Source organism: Trematomus bernacchii, unplaced genomic scaffold (genome assembly GCF_902827165.1).
Source record: "Trematomus bernacchii unplaced genomic scaffold, fTreBer1.1, whole genome shotgun sequence".
NCBI classification, from domain to species: domain Eukaryota; kingdom Metazoa; phylum Chordata; class Actinopteri; order Perciformes; family Nototheniidae; genus Trematomus; species Trematomus bernacchii.
In genome coordinates, this window is record NW_022987593.1 from 17,027,034 (window position 1) to 17,046,089 (window position 19,056).

Sequence of the window (19,056 nt, forward strand, 5' to 3'; positions counted from 1 at the left end):
GGACAGAGTTAGAAAGAAAATCTAATTAAAAATGAATTTCTTTGATCAACAGCTTTGAGAATTATTCCTATAAACCCTGAAGATCCAGCTGTGAAGATAATGCCAAGAAAAGTAGATTTTGAATCTTTAATTTGTATTTATATTTTTATTTGACAAGTTAAGCATTACATAATCCCTAGTCTTATAAAACAAAGCCCTATTTGTTTATCTTGTAAAAATATAACACAGCAGCGAAGCCAATTTAATTTCCTGCACAAGATTTTGATTAATAAGGAAACAAAGATATGAAAGAAAGAAACATTTAAGCTGCAATAAATATTCAAATTATTTCGACATTAAATAAAGACACAATGTTGTCAATCTGACAACATGTACCCCTCCCTCATCGACCTGGGCTGCTGGTGTGGCAGCCCAGGTCGATGAGGGAGGGGTACATGTTGTCAGATTGAGGAAAACATCCACCAGGAGAGTTTTCTTGACTAATAGAATGAATTCTGGGGGTTGGAGCTTAGACTTTCCCACTTTTAAGGACCACCCTACTGAGGCTAAACTTCAAGGTTGATGAGGGGGGGGTAAATGTGGAATTTGAATACAATTCACCAGGAGAGTTTTCTTGACTATAAGGAATTCCGGTGGTTGGAGCTTCAAAAAATGTACCTCTCACGAAGGACCACCCTAATATACATTTCATGCAGTTTCTGGGGCAATTGAATGTGTTTCATTGTGCAGAGCATTACTTTTGACTGAAAAAACAATTATACCATTATGTTTTTGAACACCCTAGCATTCAGTTAGAAGTGAACGACACCAGATGTGTTAGAATATCTCCAGAGGAAGATATATATTATATTTTAGAAGCAATTATATTTGATCATGACACCATTTTAAATAAATATTTCAGTTAAGTGGTTTTTATCTTGACCTTTGAGCTGTTTAACCTGGAGGCAGATTTTATAACGAGGCACAAATAAGTTAACAACACTTTAAAGGTAGGGTAGGTAAGAATGGAGAAACCAGCTCGAGTGCGCTAGAATTTGAAAATACACAACCGGAAAAAATCTGCCCCTTCCTTCAGACTTCCTTACAGAGCCCCTCCTCCAACACACACGAACGCGCACATGACCAATGAGGGCACGAGATAAGTTTGTGCACAGATGTAAGGCTGACAGGCAGGTAGGCCATCCAGTTATTTTAGCCGGGTCGGCTCAGATGATTGGTCGTGCTTTTTACAGTATTACGGCTTCCACAGATGACATTTTGTGATGGATTTATTGTCAAAGCATTTAAGATATTCATTGCTATCGGGATGTTAAGAGCATTCCATGGAAAATAACAAGTGTTTCTGAAGTGAATTACCTACCCCACCTTTAATGATAAACTTAGATGCAAAAAAAGAAAAGCCCTGACAACATGTTGTATATGGACCTTGGAAGTATTGAAAAATATACCATAACCTTGGATGAGTATTGAAAAAACCACCATGAAGTCTTCTCTTGGTTTTTTTCAGTGTATCATTTAATGTACTCTCACAAGTTGGTGAACAGGTACAACTTTGTCGCTCACGGTACTAAATCACACATCCATTGATAGTATAAATAGCCAACCTAATAATAATAGTACACATTTTCAAATACATAAAATCATCAAGTATCCAAGTTTTAAGTTACGGACATCAAATAAAAAGGCATACAAAATATCGCAGACGTTGGAAGTCCAGTTCGAAGCAAAAAAGAAAACCAAAAAAGAAAATTAAAAAAGAATGAAAATCACATTTTGGACATGGCAGTTAATTAGTAAACAGAAGGTTTGATAGAGAACAGAAAAACTCTAGACTTTCAATTGACAAATATTGCAACAGTTAAGCATTTCATATTAAAAAATAGTTACTGAAAGGGCATAAGTGAGTGTAAGACTTCCTGCACAAGACAAAGGCAACAATTTCTTTTTTTTTTGTTCCGAGTAGAAAAATGAAACACCTTTCCCAATGCCAGCGGCGGGAAGACCCCACCTCCTTTGCCTTTGTTCCACTTCGATTGTAAGGCATTTATGGATGAAACCATCTGATTTGAAGGAAGGCATACCTCTAACTAGTCAGTCTTTAACCCTTTTAAATTTAAACGGGGTCCATAATTTGGTCAATTTTATTAACTTGAGCACATTCGATGTAAACGCACTGGCCAAATCAAAAATCTTTGGGCTGTGTTTGCAGAAAAAAGAAACTATTAATCCAACATCGTACAATGATACACGACTCAGCGCTGCCCGTCATAATTCACTTTTTTTCCCGGGCACATGAGGAGAAAAACATCCCGGTTCACACAACTCCTTTTCACTTTTTATTGACACTTTATGGGAGGGGGGGACAGTTAAATTACCACGCATGGTTTTTCCCAAGAATAATACTTCAACACAATGACTTAAAAAAATAATAACAAGCCTGCCAGGATATAAGCTAGCGAGGTGGAATTAAAGAGTGGGGGGGGGGGGGGGGGGGTTGGCTCTACTGGATGCAGCAGTTATTGCGATGGCCGTTTGAATCTTTGAAGCGCAGGCGCATCTTTGGACGATATTTCTCCAGGTAGAACAGCTGCTTGCTGTTGAACGCTCCCCGACGCTTCCTGGAGGACAAGACGGAAGATTAGTTTATATTATTTGTGTCTTTAAAGGTCCCCTATTATACTGTTTTTCATCAATAGGTCTCAGATAGCAGCCATAAATAAACTACACAGAATCACACTACACACCTACGCCATGATTACATTCAGGCAAACTGTAGAATACAACCTCTTTGGACAATTTATATACTTATTGAAAACAAGCTACAAAATGTAATACCTTGGGAAATGCCGTTTCATATTTTTTAATAGCCTTCATTTTCGCTACATTGATTTATCAACTTTTAATACTTTTTAAGACCCCGCGGACGGACACCCTGTAATCTTAATGCTTTATCAATTTCTCATTTAATGTTCTGGAATATGAATTACATCAAGAAATACATTTAGTATACATTGTGACAAAATATATAAACACCTCAGCATTTATCCACCTTATATTTTTGTGACTTCCTATTAAAATCCAAATATCACTTCAAAGCAAACATGTGCGACCTATAAATATTCCCAGCTCTGACGCATCACGTACTTTAAAAGCATGAACCCACTCGTCGTGAATCACTCTCTCACTTTCTGATGTCCCTGTAATGACTCATCTCTCCCTGCTTCATCAAACGCTCAGTTTCTCTCAGAGATAAATCCCTCAGAAAAGCAGGACATATCAAACTCAGTGGTCAACTGAAACGCAGTTAGGGGTCTCCAGTTCAACGTTTGTCCACCAGAGAGCACTGAGGGTTTCTTTCTGGATATTTAAAAGCTTTTTGCACTTCAGGTTAGAATAATTGTGTTATTTAGGAGGCCGTGGGTCACTGGTTCAATCCCCACTGGAGTCAGCATATCGTTGTGTCCTTGAGCAAGGCACTTCACCCCAAACTTCTTCTGTGGGGATTGTCCATGGTATTGAGTGTATGTAAGTCGCTTTGGGTAAAAGCGTTTAACAAGTGTCATGTCATCTCAAAATGCATTGCCTTTGTTTCAGTATATTACTAAATAACGTTGGATTTCATTTCATCTAAAAACAGCAAATTTTCAAATTTTTTTAGAAGCTTTGTTGACTTTTTCTATTGATAGATAATTTATCAGTCGACCTGTTGTGGATACATTCTGTCTCAATCACCTTCATAATCATAGTTTGGAGGTGATTGAGAGAAAATGTTGTTCTGTATCCATCCTGGTCACAATAACCAATATAAAACAAATGACAAATTGTGGGTTTGTGTGAAAGAAATAATATATACACCAGGGTTTCCGTTGGCCGGTAATTACCGTTTTTTAGCTGGTAACATTTATAAAAAAACGGTAAATTCAAAACCTGCCGGTCAAAATGTCCGGTAATAATTAGGGATGCTCCGATCGATTGGCCGCCGATCATTATCGGCCGATATTCACTCTTAATAGTTTGATCGGTGCTCTATAAAGGCCGATCAGGAGAGCTGGATCTGATCGATATGGACATAAACGCGAGTGAAGTGTAACCGGACGAGAGAGAGATCAGATCAGCTGCTGAGTCTGACGGAGACACGCAGCTCTGCATGATCACCTGAAGCCCCGCCCACTGTTTAGCGAGCTGCATGAGAAACAGACGGGCTGTCAGGAGAGAGAGAGAGAGAGAGAGAGAGAGAGAGAGAGAGAGAGAGAGACAGAGAGAGAGAGAGAGATAGACAGACAGAGAGAGTGAGAGAGAGAGAGAGAGAGACAGAGAGAGAGAGAGAGAGAGAGAGAGAGAGAGAGAGAGAGAGAGAGAGAGAGAGAGATGAGAGAGACAGACAGACACAGAGACAGACAGACAGAGACACGAGAGAGAGAGAGACAGAGAGAGAGAGAGAGAGACAGAGAGAGAGAGAGAGAGAGGAAAAGAGAGGATCCGTTTCTCCCGTGTTATTATCCAAAGTTAATGTAAACTTTTGAATAATGTACTTCATCTACTACAAGTAGTTTGTTTGAATGTAATAATGATGTTGTTTGTTGTTTGTGGAATCATTTATTGAAAAATGAATCTAAACTTTTCGATCCGTTTCGATTATAAACTGAAGCAATATAAAAATGAACCCCATTAACTGAGTTTTAAACATCAGCATATCCGGTCATAGTCCGGTAATTACCTGCTAACGGAAACTCTGCTACACAATTCTTATTATTATTATTATTGAAACATGACCGGTAAGTTTTGAATTTGTCCGGTAAAATAAATTATTTCCGGACACTTGACCGGCAAGAAAGAATCCTAGCGGAAACCCTGATATATATATATATATACATTTGGGAAATGTCTATGGTTTGATTTCAGGCAAGGACATGACCCCAATACTGCCAAAACTACTAAATGCGGAAAAGCCCAAACAATAATTACAAAATATATATATACAACAGGTCAAATAAGAGTCTTTGCAGGTATTCATTCAGCCCCTAAAGTCCAGTTTTACTCAGGATTAGCTGAGAGTACTTTGATGCGAGCATGTACCCAATTTTTGTAAATCATCAAAACCTAAACGTGCAGTTCTGTGAAAATGTTTCCATGTGTGTCACTTACTGTCGAATGAACTGGACAGCATCTTCATATTTCATCCCACATTCAATGAGAGCGAGCGCCACCAGAACCGGAGCTCTGCAGGGGAAACAGAACGTCAGATAAACAGAACTCTGATATACATTTCACTCTGTTCATTCACCTCTCGTCTGTTCAGTTCATTCATATCAAAAACATGTAAATCTGAGAACAAAAACTTACTTAGGGACGTTTTAATAAGTTCCTATTTTCTCTCAACTATTTAAAGTTTGTATATAAAACACAGATGGACATAAGAGAAGTTTATGGAGTCGAGGAGCTTGACACTCGTGAACTGTCAACAGGAGGGCGGGGGTAGCCTCGCTGCGGGGAAGCAGTGTATGGACCTGTCAGTGTCAGCGCAACTTACAATCTTACATGATGCCAAATTTAACAAACTAATTTAAATAATTGGTTTAAACGGCATAAATAATATGGACGATCGTCCATTCTGTGATTCTCCAGAACACACATGTTATGATATTAGGGTCATGCAGAGTGAGATGAGATCGCTGTCCCTTTAAGAGAGAGAGAGAGGAAAGTGCTTTCCTCCGTGGTGAAACGATCAGCCCTGCACCACGGAGGAAAGCGGCAGAAAGTCGCCTGGAGTTCAAGAGAGCGGCGCTGCGCTGCGTGCATGGCTTCCTTCTGCAGGTAACGGGGAGACGCGCTCTGGCGGCGGTCTCGTTCAGGATCCGAAAAATAAAATTTAAATATTTTGCACACTTATTCCACTTATTCCTAGTGTGCCACTGGTTACGGTGCCGCGTGCCAGGGGTTGACGACCCCTGATCTACTCTATAAAAAAAATTCCACAAAGACATTTGGTTTACGATGACATAAACCACGTGTTACTTGTCTAGCGAATTCAAATACACCCTACTGTTTATTATTATTAATTTCCCACTATCCATTAGAGCTGCGAATGACTTGACTTATCGATTACCCGATTGACAGAGAAGTAATCAGTAACTATTTTGATAACCAAAGAGTCTTTGAAATATCTGCTGGGGAATAAATGTTTGCTTTCTCTATTTTGTATTTGGGGTTTGGACCGACAAAACAAGATATTTAAAAGACATTAACTTATTTAAATACTGAACAACGTCTATCGCTGTTTCTCAGATATTTAATCGACCCAAGTTGAATTAAAAATAAATAATCTGCAGATAGAAAAACAGCCCAACTATCAGATGTACAATACATAACTTATTGTTGATATTTTTGTTATATGTAAAACAGCATTTAGGTGTCACAGTACTTGTAGCCTGTTCAAAGACAAATAAATATAATCTAATATAAAAAGCAGCACATTGGAAACAGAGTATTCTGATTGATAAACGACTTCAAAATCATCTCAATTGTTGATATTCAACCTATAAAACAAACTGTCTCTATACCACAGACTGTACGTGCAGCAGGAAGTGTCAGAGTTTATCCGCCACATCCCCCTGACAGTAATCCGCTGTAAAATATGATCCTGCTTGATAAGACCTTAATACTTTAATCCAGGGGTGTCCAACTCAAGGCCCGGGGACCAAATCCGGCCCGAGACCTCATTTTATGTGGCCCCGCAAGAGCTTGAAAATAATATAAATGTTTATCATACGGTTGAATGCCGCTTTACAGAAGCATGTTGTCCATAAACTACATGTCCCACAATGCATCTCATTTTGTGCACTGAAGTGACTTGCAATTATTTGTCCCAGACTTCTGCTTTCAGACGTAGTCAATTATGAAGTTACCCTATCCGATAATAATCCAATGCAGAGTCAATCATGTAATATAAAACAAAAATCTGAATTTGCCAGTAACTACTATGAATTGTAATTGTTACTTTTGATTATCTTAAATTTGTGACAAATACAAAAATGATGTCAATCACTAAAATATACCCAGAGACATTGGTCTGAATAAGTCACTGACATATGTATTTATTGTGTTGGTTTATTTGTTATGTTGATCCTTCATGATAAGACCTTAAAGGTCCCCTATTATACTGTTCTTCATCAGTATATTACAGGTCTCAGATATATACAGAACCTGTCTCTGATTGGCTGAAACACCAAACAGATCATTGCAGCATCCCATAATCCCCTCTGTTTCAGCCCTGTTTCAAAAGTGCTGATTCTCTGTCTGTTACTTTAGATGAAAATAAGGAGCCCCTCCCCACGCCCCTCTGAGAGAGATTTGGTTAAAAAGAACACAATGGTGCTCTAGGAGGAGATTCAGGTGATAAGGTGGGGGGGGGTTACCTTGGTTGCTGATTGGCTAATGGTTACACAAGCCAAAACATCGTTATGACATCATAAAGTGGCCAAAATCTGATCAGCTCATTTTCAGACAGGTTTTTATAGAAATGGATCAGGACAAAAAGAGAGAGAATCTTTGTTCCTGAAACTTTCAGAATCTCTTTACACAGAGGGGACACATGGTGATGTAGAAGAGACATGAAGAAGAGGGGACACATGTTGATGTAGAAGAGACATGAAGAAGAGGGGACACATGTTGATGTAGAAGAGACATGAAGAAGAGGGGACACATGTTGATGAAGAAGAGACATGAAGAAGAGGGGACACATGTTGATGAAGAAGAGACATGAAGAAGAGGGGACACATGTTGATGAAGAAGAGACATGAAGAAGAGGGGACACATGTTGATGTAGAAGAGACATGAAGAAGAGGGGACACATGTTGATGTAGAAGAGACATGAAGAAGAGGGGACACATGTTGATGTAGAAGAGACATGAAGAAGAGGGGACACATGTTGATGTAGAAGAGACATGAAGAAGAGGAGACACATGTTGATGTAGAAGAGACATGAAGAAGAGGGGACACATGTTGATGTAGAAGAGACATGAAGAAGAGGGGACACATGTTGATGAAGAAGAGACATGAAGAAGAGGGGACACATGTTGATGTAGAAGAGACATGAAGAAGAGGGGACACATGTTGATGTAGAAGAGACATGAAGAAGAGGAGACACATGTTGATGTAGAAGAGACATGAAGAAGAGGGGACACATGTTGATGTAGAAGAGACATGAAGAAGTGGATTTTGCATAATAGGTGACCTTTAACCCTTTGCTCTCTCACCTCCCCAGGCCGGCCACACAGTGCACGGCCACGCAGCAGCCCGCCTCCTCCCTGAACTTCAGCTTCAGAAGGTTCAGCCAATCGTCCACGATCTGGTTAGAGGGCGGGGCTCCGTCGTCAAACGGCCAATCCTGGAAGAGAACAGAGAGAGAGGAGGAAATGATGTCATCTGCACTCAGATTCTTGGAAACCAAAACAAAAGAAGTGAGAGGCTGATCCAGCTGCAGGGGAACTCAGATGTTGTTGTGGGGGGAGGGGCGGTCTCTGTCAGGGTCTTCAGGAGACAGTTTGAGGGGTTTTTGAAGTGGTTACATGTGATGTTTAAATTAGGTTATTGATCAAATCAGCTTGTGTAGAATACGTTAGAGAAACAAGATGCTTGCTTTTTGAGGCATTAGATGAGACAGCGCTTTGTTAAGGACTGTTTTTAAGGCTGCAGAATTTAAAAAAGGACATTAATTGATCACTGTTTCAATAATAAAGTCATTTATAAGGCTGTTCTTGAAGAAAGAAATACTCTCCATGCTACGATTTAAACAGTATTAGGGTAGGTTTATGTCGTACATTTGTTCGTGTTAAAGCGCCACTTTAAATATTGTGTTATCAGAGGTGGGCATGTAAGAATCATGGAAAAAAAGCGTTAAAAAAAAAGACACATGGACAAAAGAAATGGCCGATTAGAGGCAGCAGCCCTAGTGATGTGTTATAAAACTAAACAGCAGAGCATGTGTTGCTTCCAGCTTCTGAAATGTGAGAATCAGCTGCTTCCTTCTATTTTTACATCACTGTGGATTGAATATATTTAGGTTTAAAACTGTTCGTGGAACAAAAGGTACTCTCTGAATCTGCCAAGTTGGGCTTTTGGAAATTAGGTTGAGGATTGTCCTTTCTTCTTATGGACCAATAATGATTTTCTAGATGTATAGATAAACAAATAAGGATGACTTAAGTGTATAACGCCATAAGTGTAACCCACTTCTTGATATCTACGTCACTTCTTATCTTTTAACAGAGGAAGAGGGTTCTCATGAGGATAGAAAGCACTACATATAATTAATAATATGTGTACTTAAGTCCTCTGTAATGCTTTATCTCTACTGTTTTAAAATAAAGGACTGGCTTTCTTGGCTTGCTTGTTGTTTTTGAAGCATTGTTTTTGGCATGGCTTGTCTAAAAATGTATAAATCTCAGGATAAAGTCACCATGTCTGCAACAGGAGGAAGGTACCCGCTGTGAGCTCAAATATATGATTGCATTTTGCCTGTTATGCATTTTATTGATTACAAATATGAGGGAAATTAGGTGAAACACAAGGAGAAAAGTGACTAGGCAGGAGTACACGCAGAGCTGGGCGACAAAATTGGCAAAACCCACATTAAGTTTGGTTTAATATATTTACAGATATGAACGTTTGGACTCACCAGAACTTGGATTCCCTCTTTCACCACCAGAGTGGAATCGTAGGTGGCCTCACACACTCTCACCACGGTGCTCACTCCATATTTCTTCAGCTCCTGTAAAAGTGCATCACAGGGTATATAAGAAAGCTTTCTCCAAATTAAAATGTCCCAATTTGGCATGAGTAAAGTACAAGTCACCTATTCTAATCACAATGGGATTTAAAGACTCAAATGTGTCCTAAATGACAGTTTATCTGCTCATGAACTAGCCCTGTAAGTTTTGTAATCTTAGATTTAAAAAAATATTTCCAAACACATTATCATTTGCTAATGTGGACACACTGTTCTAAGTTACTACAAAACAAATGTGTAATCTAATCTTGTGAATGCCTCTTGAATCTGGCTGAGCAAGTTTTAACTCTCAACCAATGACTGAGGCTCACCTCGATGAACTTGTTCAGGGTGACGTTGGTGGGATTGTGGGTAATGAGGAACCTCATGTTTTTGTAGGTGATCTCCACAGGGGCCGGTCTGTTCATTCGAGCCATTGTGACGTGAAACGTAAAAACAAATCTTCCACAGAGTAAAAACACTAATGTAAACACTTAGTTAAACTCGGAGGGAATGTCAAACAAAAATGTCCGACGAGCTTTCCTAGAAACCCAGAAATCCTCCGGTCTTCTTCCGATGTTGGCAAATCAAAAAGGCTTCGAGAGGCGAATTTAGAGAGTTGGCGGCCGAAAAAAAGGGCGTACAATCAGAACTGAAAACCTTCTCAATCGGAGTAAAACAAAAGAAAAGGAAGAAAAAACAAGGCTGGTTCCACCTTGATTGGGGCCAGGCGGAGCCGACGAGGGCAGTGTGCAGCGGGTGGAGTTACCCCATCCAGGCCGATTCTCGCTGGTGCTGGGAGGCTTCCCGGTCCTGCCAAGTTCCTGCCGGGTCCCTCCAGAGGCTCAAGTGCTTCGGATCGTTGAAGGCGAGTTCGGCAGTTCACTCGTCTGCATAGGCAGAGTGCTGAGCCTGGCAGTAGTCCCCACTGCCCTTCAGAAACTCCATAAATGTGTGACCCAGAACACCACAGAACTGCTGCAGGACACAGGGGGACACAAGGAGCACGGACACGCTTTAGAAACACAGTTATAGAAAGGACAGGAAGCATCTGTGGAGGCCGGTGAAGCTCTGAAACTAAGGCAACGCTCATTTAAATCCAGTGACAGAAAAATGATGGCGAACTATTCATGGATAAAGTCAATATTCATGTTTAAAAATGATGTTTGCAGCCTCTCCAATATAGAGATTTATCAGTTTTCTCTTGTTTTCTATGAAGACTGACACCCTTTAGTTCTCGTAGACAGGTGCATGGGAGGGAAAGTCCAAATAGTGTTATAGTTTTTATAAACTTCATTGCAAGTGAACTACAGTTTGCAGGTATCCCCCTTCACATGCCGTATCATATTAAAACTGAACATCTTTGGACTAACAAAATAAGACATTTAAAGACAACTTTGTAAAACTGGGATCTACTTTTTCTGACGGACATTTTATTGTGCAAACAATTAATAAGATTAAACGATAATGCAGATAATTATAAATTAAAACCCTGACTGAAACTAAGAAGCTGGGGCTGTACTTAGTCGACAAAATATATCTGCTGATTCATCATTTTCTGTAATTGACTTGCTCAACAAGAAATATTAAAGTGTCTCGTTACAGCTTTAGACATATATAGATGCGTTTGCTTTTCTCAAACAAACAGCTGAATAGTTTGGGGATTTTTCTAACCCTAATCCTTCAGACTTGTTTTTGACATTTCACAGAACAAACAAAGGATTAACTGCAAACAGATTATAATAATAACCACAAATAATCATTAAGCAGCAGCCTCACTTGAACAATAGCTGATTATTTCCAGAGCTGCAACTTAATATTTCACAACAAGCAGAGAAACCAAACACAACAGACTTCAACATCACGACTCAATGACTTTAACGCTTCATCAGACGGTTTTAAGAGTTTCCTGCAACTCATGCCATCGTGCACAGCATCAACAACATTACTAGAAATAAAATGTGTGTGCGTGAGAGAGTGTGTTAACGTTAAGCAAGTCGATATTCCCAATAGAGCTGCACGATTAAGAAACAATAACGTATTGCGATTACTTTGACCGCTATTGCAGTTGCGAAATGATTCACATAATCATAATTATCAGTTGTATTGAACAATATATTAAATGATTGATGGTGAGATTTATTAAAAGGATATGTACCCAATAAATATGTTTCGTTAAGTCTGTAGAATATATTTTTGTAGGAAGGGATACTTCTGAAGCTCGACAATAATTTGTTGAAAATAGTATTTTATCACATATTCAGCCTTTAACAAATATTGTGCTTTTTGCTATTCGAGTATTGAACTTCTCCACATTGCAACTACGTTAAAATGTTGATATATGGTGCAGTTAAAACAGGTTAAAACGGGTTGTTTTGTGACGGACCAACAACAAATGATGAGACGGATGAAGATGAAAAAGCGTGTTATATAAGGTGACACTGCAGCACCATGTAATATCTTATCTAATGGTTGATGGTGTACAATGGGAAGGATGTGTCATTTCTGACATCTAGGTCAGGTCTGAGAGCTGAGCCCACCATGAGGCCTTCAGCTGGGCTTTAACATGCACTTTATTATCATCACAAACTCCCTGCCATTTACTAATGTATCTGCCCTTTACGCCACTAAGAAGGATGTGATTACTTACTGTACATGTTTTTCTCCAGCTTATGCTGCAAAAACACTAAGCGGTTCAAGTGTGCTTTGTTAATCCTTTATGAAAAACAAGCATTTGGTAGAAAATCATAACACAGTGAACAAAAGGAAGAGTATATGGCTAAGAGGGAGATGTCAAAAAAAGACTAAAAAGGTAAAAAAGCATTGAAGTAGTGATTTAAAGGGCTGACATGTTGTTGCATTAAGGCTGTAAAGTGTCCTTTGTGTGGGGATAGACTGACTGGGCGCCATCATTTAACGTTAGAGGCCTATAGGCGCTGTCAGGAGCCGGGAGAAAGAGCTTTAAAATGAGGAAACACGACGCCTTGTTGCAGCAATACACAGGTGATAAGTGGGGGAATTCACACAGAAGAAGTCATTTGTATTTTCGACTTATTTCACGGTGAAATGCGTTGATTTTAGCCGACAGAAACTTCCGAGTGACTATCCGGGACCAGGCAGTGCTGCGCATCCCGACCATGGATAAAGAGAACTGGATACACCGTTCATTCCTATGGGAGCTTCCTAGTGGCGCATGAAGCACAGTGTGGAGCGACTGTAGACTCAGAAAGTACCCGTATGTAGGCCCACGGAGCATGCGCAGTTGAGTTTTTCTTCTGCTCTTGTCTCAGTCAAATTAATGGAGAGAGAAGTTAACTCTACATTCAGCTTTTAGATCATTTCACAACTTTTAAACCCTAATGATTTAAATAAGGGATATACAAGTGTTCGTGCTGGGTAGTTTATTTACATTAAAACAAATATATACGCTGATTTACAGACCTCTCTTTCCCAATGTAAGTCAACAGCTACCTTGCACATCTGTCATTTATATACTGTCCTATGTTTCTGCTCCTGTAGTATAAGTCTATATTGCTGATGCTGCAGTATTTTGCACTTTTATGGAACATTTTAATGTATCAAGAATATTGTATATTGTGTATGACTTCTGATATAAGTATTTTCTATTGTAGATGTGCTTATTGTTTTTATTTTATAATTGTTATACTTAATTCCACCTGCCTGAACACACTGCTGCTTTGTGAATTGATCTATCTTTCAATGTAAGTCAATGGGAAAAAGTATTTTTGGGCCAAAAGACGTCACGGGAGTTGTAGTACCACCGTTCGGCCACTACGTCATTTCAAAATCGGCTTCAACGGCCGGCGCACTTCCTGGCGGCTTGATTCCTGACCATGACGAACATCACGGAAACCGTTAAATCCGCTTAAATAACAGTGCAAATACCCATCTACCCAGTTCATATGACAGTTAATGAACACATGCAATGATAATAGTCAGAGTAACTAAGGGTTTTCACTGAGTTTTGAGCTAAATCAGGCCTTGATTTCACAGAAGAACGTGAAGGCCAGCTGGTAAAGATCACGTTCTGATTTAAAAACACAAACGGTTGGAATAACAACAAAATGGCAGGCATAAAACAAGCACGGTACTTACTGGGATATGCTTACTCATTGAAGATTGTAGCTTAATCATACAGCCGGTCCTCAGAAAAAGGTAAAAAATTGAAACGGTTCTCCACCATACAGTCCGGTGCTGTTTCTCCGAGCGGAGTCGAAGTCTCCTGGTCCGACGGTACCGTCAGGATGGAGAGAGAACAGTACCACTTCCTGTCAGAACTTTCAAAATAACATGAGAAAAGTGACGCTTAAACACTTGTGTCCGGCACATAGACTGTGTAATTATTAAGTAGGGCTACACTTATTAAAACATATACTGTTACTGGTATTGTTTGTTGTCCACCTGGATGTGTATTTTTGTAAATTGTAAATGTATCTTATTATTTGATTATTTTATGCATGACTCTTAATTAATATGTTGCTGTTTTTGGCTCTTTTTCTGTAAAAATGTAAATGTCCCCCCTGTGAGACCAATAAAGGTATGCTGACTACTGATGTACTCAAGAACAGCAATTAAGTACAATTTTGAGGTGCTTTTGCATTACTTGAGTATTTTCATTTTAGGCTGAAGCGCCAGAGAAAAACCAAGGGCAAACATTGAAGCCTACTCCACTATAGCCTATGTGTTTGATCATTTAAGATACTTTACAGAATGTGAAATATTCAGGTTCAGGTCTGCAACCTCTCGCAAGGTGTTTTGTTTCAATGAAGACACACCTTAAGCTTTATTTTGAAGACAAACCCCAAAATAACTTCCGGTCCCTCCTGCAGTGCATCCTTTCCAGCTTGACTTGGCCCTTTAAAACCCCACCCTGAAAAATTTGAGGTGTTCTGTCCAGACATCTCTCCATGCTGCTGGTCAGCTGGTGCTGCCGAGGCCTCGCGCCACTCTCACCCCCTGGAAACACACGTGGACCGCAGAGAAAACGTGCAGAATCTTCATAAAATGACCTCATGTAATCAAAATGGACTCTTTCTAACAAAGACAATATGATCATTAATTGTTGTTGACATGACACTCATTGTTACTAAACCAATAGCAGGTGCTACCAAACGGTTGAAATGTCATTTAGTGATAAAGGTCATGATAAATGTACTAAAATAAATAAAAACATGTAAACATTCACTGGAGCTAATATAATAAATGTAATTAAATTCCTTGATATATTTAAAAAACAATTATTAGAGTTTCCACAATTTCTGTGTGAAGTAAGCTTCTGAATAGCAATTTGATAATTTGACCATTGACTTCTATACTGTTTGGTAGAAGCATATTATTTAGCCAAGGTCATACACATGTAATTGCTTTATTTAAATGCTTTTATAATACAGACTTTAATGGGTTTAGGCCATACAGTCTTTGGTTTAACTAGGCTTTTTTAATTATTGGAGTTATTGGACAAATACAGGAGACACAAATGATAAAGTGTGTTATCTTTTCACAGTTTATTGGGTCAGATTCCACAATACACAACTCTAACCTTGTTACCATGTATGCATTCAAGTAAAAGCTTGACATTTTAAGTATTTACCAAAATCTATAACTGTAATGTTCTGCCTATCAAACATGTGATGCTTTATCAATGTCCAGGTGTCAATTCAACTTTAATTGTTTTGGGGGCTGCAGTTTGTGAAAATGCTAAATCATATATATGACGCGAAATACTGTAGAGTAAAAATAATACACATTGTTTTATAATCCCGATTGCATCACACAATCTCCACCTGCAGGGTGATTATTTCAGACCGTTAAGGACTTCTTATCCTCTTAAAGTTTGAGATTGAAAACATCTTGTGGAGGAATGTGTGATTTGATAGAAAGCTCCCGAACAGCCACTAAATGGACCTTGTGCTTATCCTGTCCTCTTAATCAATTTAATTACAAATAACAGATTAGAAAGTGATCTCATTATACTTCTATAATGATGGACAACATTGACCAAAGGTGATTCTTCCTTAAAGGTCCCCTATTATACTCTTTTTCATCAGTATACTATAGGTCTCAGATATATACAGAACATGTCTCTGATTGGCTGAAACACCAAACAGATCATTGCAGCATCCCATAATCCCCTCTGTTTCAGCCCTGTTTCAAAAGTGCTGATTCTCTGTCTGTTACTTTAGATGAAAATAAGGAGCCACTCCCCACGCCCCTCTGAGAGGGTTAAAAATAACTCAATGGTGCTCTAGGAGGAGATTCAGGTGATAAGGTGTGGGGGTGGGGGGGGGGGGGGGGTTACCTTGGTTGGTGATTGGCTAATGGATACAAGCCAAAACATCGTTATGACATCATAAAGTGGCCAAAATCTGATCAGCTCATTTTCAGACAGGTTTTTATTAGGGCGTTAACGCAAAAAAATATTAACGCCACTAATTATTTTAACGCGATTAACGCATGTGTATTTTTTGTCCTCGGCCGCCCCGTAGTTTCAGAGCGCATCGAGTTTAAAATACCATCTACAAGCTGATGCTGACAGCCCCGCTCCTGCCGCCCGCTTGTGGCAGACCACACTTCCACGCTCACCGGCAGGCCCGGACTGGCCATCGGGAGGACAGAGAGGGTGTGTGTATGTGTGGCGCGAGCGAGGCACACCTTACGTGTTGTTGTTGTTGTTCGCATCTGGTGCTAGCTAGCTGAGCTAACGGATATAAGGAGCTGTTTCAATGAAAACAGAGGAGCGACATTTCGCCGACAACTGCGCCGAGCACTTGACTTTATGCAGGTAGCCAGACAGTGGGACATTGTACGAAAAGTCAGCACACTCAGCACGGATAGTACGCGCAACATGATTGCAGCGTCCAGGCAGCTCCCGTTCGAGCATATAGCCTTGAGCTGCACATAGCTCCAACGATCCATCACAGTGTCTCCACATTCTCACACACACACACACACACACACACACACACACACACACACACACACACACACACACACACACACACACACACACACACACACACACACACACACACACACACACACACACACACTTTGTATTGTATTATTGTATGAGAGAGGTTCCAGGTTGAATTGAGGCGAATATTTGTAATGTTCAGGTTGTTGTGTTTAATATTCATGAGAATATTTGTCATTGTTCAAATGATAATAAACAAACATATAAAGCATATTTGTCCACTCATATGTTGATATGAGTATTAAAAACTTGAAAAATATCCCTCTAAGGTAAATTTAGAACAGATAAAAAATGTGCGATTAATTTGCGATATATCGCAATTAACTATGGACTATCATGCGATTAATCGCGATTAAATATTTTAATCGACTGACAGCCCTAGTTTTTATATAAATGGATCAGGACAAAAAGTGAGCAAATCTTTTTTCCTGAAACGTTCAGAATCTCTTTACACAGAGGGGACACATGTTGAAGTAGAAGAGACATGAAGAAGAGGGGACACATGTTGATGTAGAAGAGACATGAAGAAGAGGATTTTACATAATAGGTGACCTTTAAGAAAACACCCTCTTGATCAGACAGTGATTTCCCTCAGACAGTAGCTCTTTAATGCACAGACCATCACTAACAGCGAGCATTGTCTGGTCCTCTGGAATAAATATGTTTGCTGCCATATCTTTCTGGAAGCTCAAACAGAGCTGCTGAGTGCTGCAGTTTCACTTTGCAATGACACAAAAGCACCTCTGAATGGTCCTCAGGGGCAGCCAATGGGCTCCAAGCAGCAGCAGCAGCACAGTGTCCACCAGCGGCCGCACACTGACAGTTTCCAGCCCGACTCCCGTGGGTGTTGGGGGGCAAAAAGAATTTTCTAATCCGTCACCATTGTACCAATTGTCTATAAAGATTATGTGCGAGTGAAGCTCTGCCTTCACAGGAGGGGCTATCAAATTCCAAATCACAGTTCATGAAAAAGAGTCCAAACAAAGAAATGAATGACTCAGAAGATTTCAAGGTAACAACTAACTTTTTCATTTGTGCATTTCTAGATACATCGCTCTTTGTTGACGTTGTTTGTGATCTTGTCTTTGCTTAGGTCATTTTAAGCAGATGCAGTAGCAGTAACAATGGTTTGGCTTATTGATAGCTACCTGCAGGATTATGTTTTTATGTTTGTTTAACCATGGTTGAATGCATTTATTGCAAGTTGCTTAAGATATAAGCGTCAGATCAATGACATTTATTTGTAATGTCTTTACTCTTATGCATTACAGGTTTAACTCCTTACAATCTTTGGTAACTTGAACAATCTCTTACCGTACTTGTGATAGACCCGTTGTGTGTTTTCCAGGAGGGCGAGAGTAGAAGCAAAGACCAAATCGATGGCACGAAGATGAGCCTGGGCAACAGGAAGGGGGTGAGGGTGTCTGGGAGAGATTCATCTCCCGTGGACTGGAGCTCAAGAAGAGGAGGTCCGTCTATCATCCATTCTCCCACCACCAGCACCCCTTTACCTCCAGAAACTCCTACTCTGATCTCCATCAGCCCTTTGCCTCACAAACCCCCAGCGCGGGTGGAGATTGAGCCTGCCGTCGAGGACGATTGGACTACAGGGATGCTCTTAATGTCTTTCATTTTTGTAAAGCACTTTGAATAGAGTGCTGCAGTAATGACGTATTTTTGTAGGCCGACCCGGAAGTAAGCTGCGCAATGGGATTTCTCCATAGGATTTTGGAATATTGGAAAAAATAAGATCTGTGGAAAACGAACCTGTTGCACGTTTTGTTCAGATAATCTCCACATGTCTACGCAACTTTTATAATTTTCGAATCATAAATCTAATGGCCAGAAGCAAAATGCTAACGTTATGCTATAAAGGAACTACAGCCGAGTACAGCAGGGTCGCACGACTTCAACGTCACGCCAACTTAAGATCCATATTCAAAAATACAGATTCTAAATGGTACGAGTTGAAGCGTTTGTTTGAACAGTTTGCAGGAGGCAGGTACTTGCTTTCAAGCAGAACAGGGCAAACAAACTTAGCGGGAGTGTTTACATGTTCGGCGTAATGACGTACAACGTCCTCGACAACTTCTGTAGTCCTATTCAGCCACTTGTTAACAACCATCGTTTTTCAGACACGTAAACTCTTCAAAAAATCACCAGCGGGGTCACTGCTGAGGTATTTAATGTCGTAGAACAAAACGTGATCCGTCTCTTAAATTTGTGTCGACCACAGACCTTATTTCCAGCTATTTTCCATAACCTAGTTAAAAAAACCCATTGACCCTAACCCGAG

At 39.8% G+C, this 19,056-nt stretch overlaps 2 protein-coding genes across 3 annotated transcripts in view; one reads left to right on the forward strand and one right to left on the reverse strand.

Annotated features, from left to right (window-relative positions):
- Positions 1 to 1,493: 1,493 nt before the first annotated feature.
- On the reverse strand, positions 1,494 to 14,062 carry ptp4a1 (protein tyrosine phosphatase 4A1). Of its 2 annotated transcripts, none has more exons than XM_034130135.1 (6): positions 13,883 to 14,062; positions 10,099 to 10,744; positions 9,677 to 9,769; positions 8,256 to 8,386; positions 5,146 to 5,220; positions 1,494 to 2,618 (listed from the first exon to the last, which is right to left on the reverse strand). In XM_034130135.1, the coding sequence occupies exons 2-6, from the start codon at positions 10,201 to 10,203 to the stop codon at positions 2,501 to 2,503; spliced, it is 522 nt and encodes a 173-aa protein (XP_033986026.1). In that variant the 5' UTR covers positions 10,204 to 10,744; positions 13,883 to 14,062; the 3' UTR covers positions 1,494 to 2,500. The 2 variants fall into 2 exon arrangements, with proteins under 2 accessions (XP_033986026.1, XP_033986027.1); XM_034130136.1 differs by having other exon boundaries at positions 10,099 to 10,741; positions 13,883 to 14,040.
- A 3,445-nt stretch (positions 14,063 to 17,507) lies between these two features.
- The window catches only part of lgsn (lengsin, lens protein with glutamine synthetase domain), a 5,015-nt gene continuing 3,466 nt past the window's right edge, over positions 17,508 to 19,056 (forward strand). The window contains exons 1-2 of the mRNA XM_034129932.1: positions 17,508 to 17,600; positions 18,109 to 18,365. Coding sequence (XP_033985823.1) covers positions 17,508 to 17,600; positions 18,109 to 18,365 — 350 coding nt within the window. The remainder of the gene's footprint in view (positions 17,601 to 18,108; positions 18,366 to 19,056) is intronic.

Coding starts and splice junctions, on each gene's coding strand:
- ptp4a1 (XM_034130135.1), bottom strand. CDS start 10,203: ATGGCTCGAATGAACAGACCGGCCCCTGTGGAGATCACCTACAAAAAC. Junction 8,387..9,676: donor AAGAGGGAATCCAAGTTCTG/GTGAGTCCAAAC, acceptor GTTCTCTTCCAG/GATTGGCCGTTTGACGACGG. Junction 5,221..8,255: donor TGTGTGGCCGGCCTGGGGAG/GTGAGAGAGCAA, acceptor TTTCCCCTGCAG/AGCTCCGGTTCTGGTGGCGC.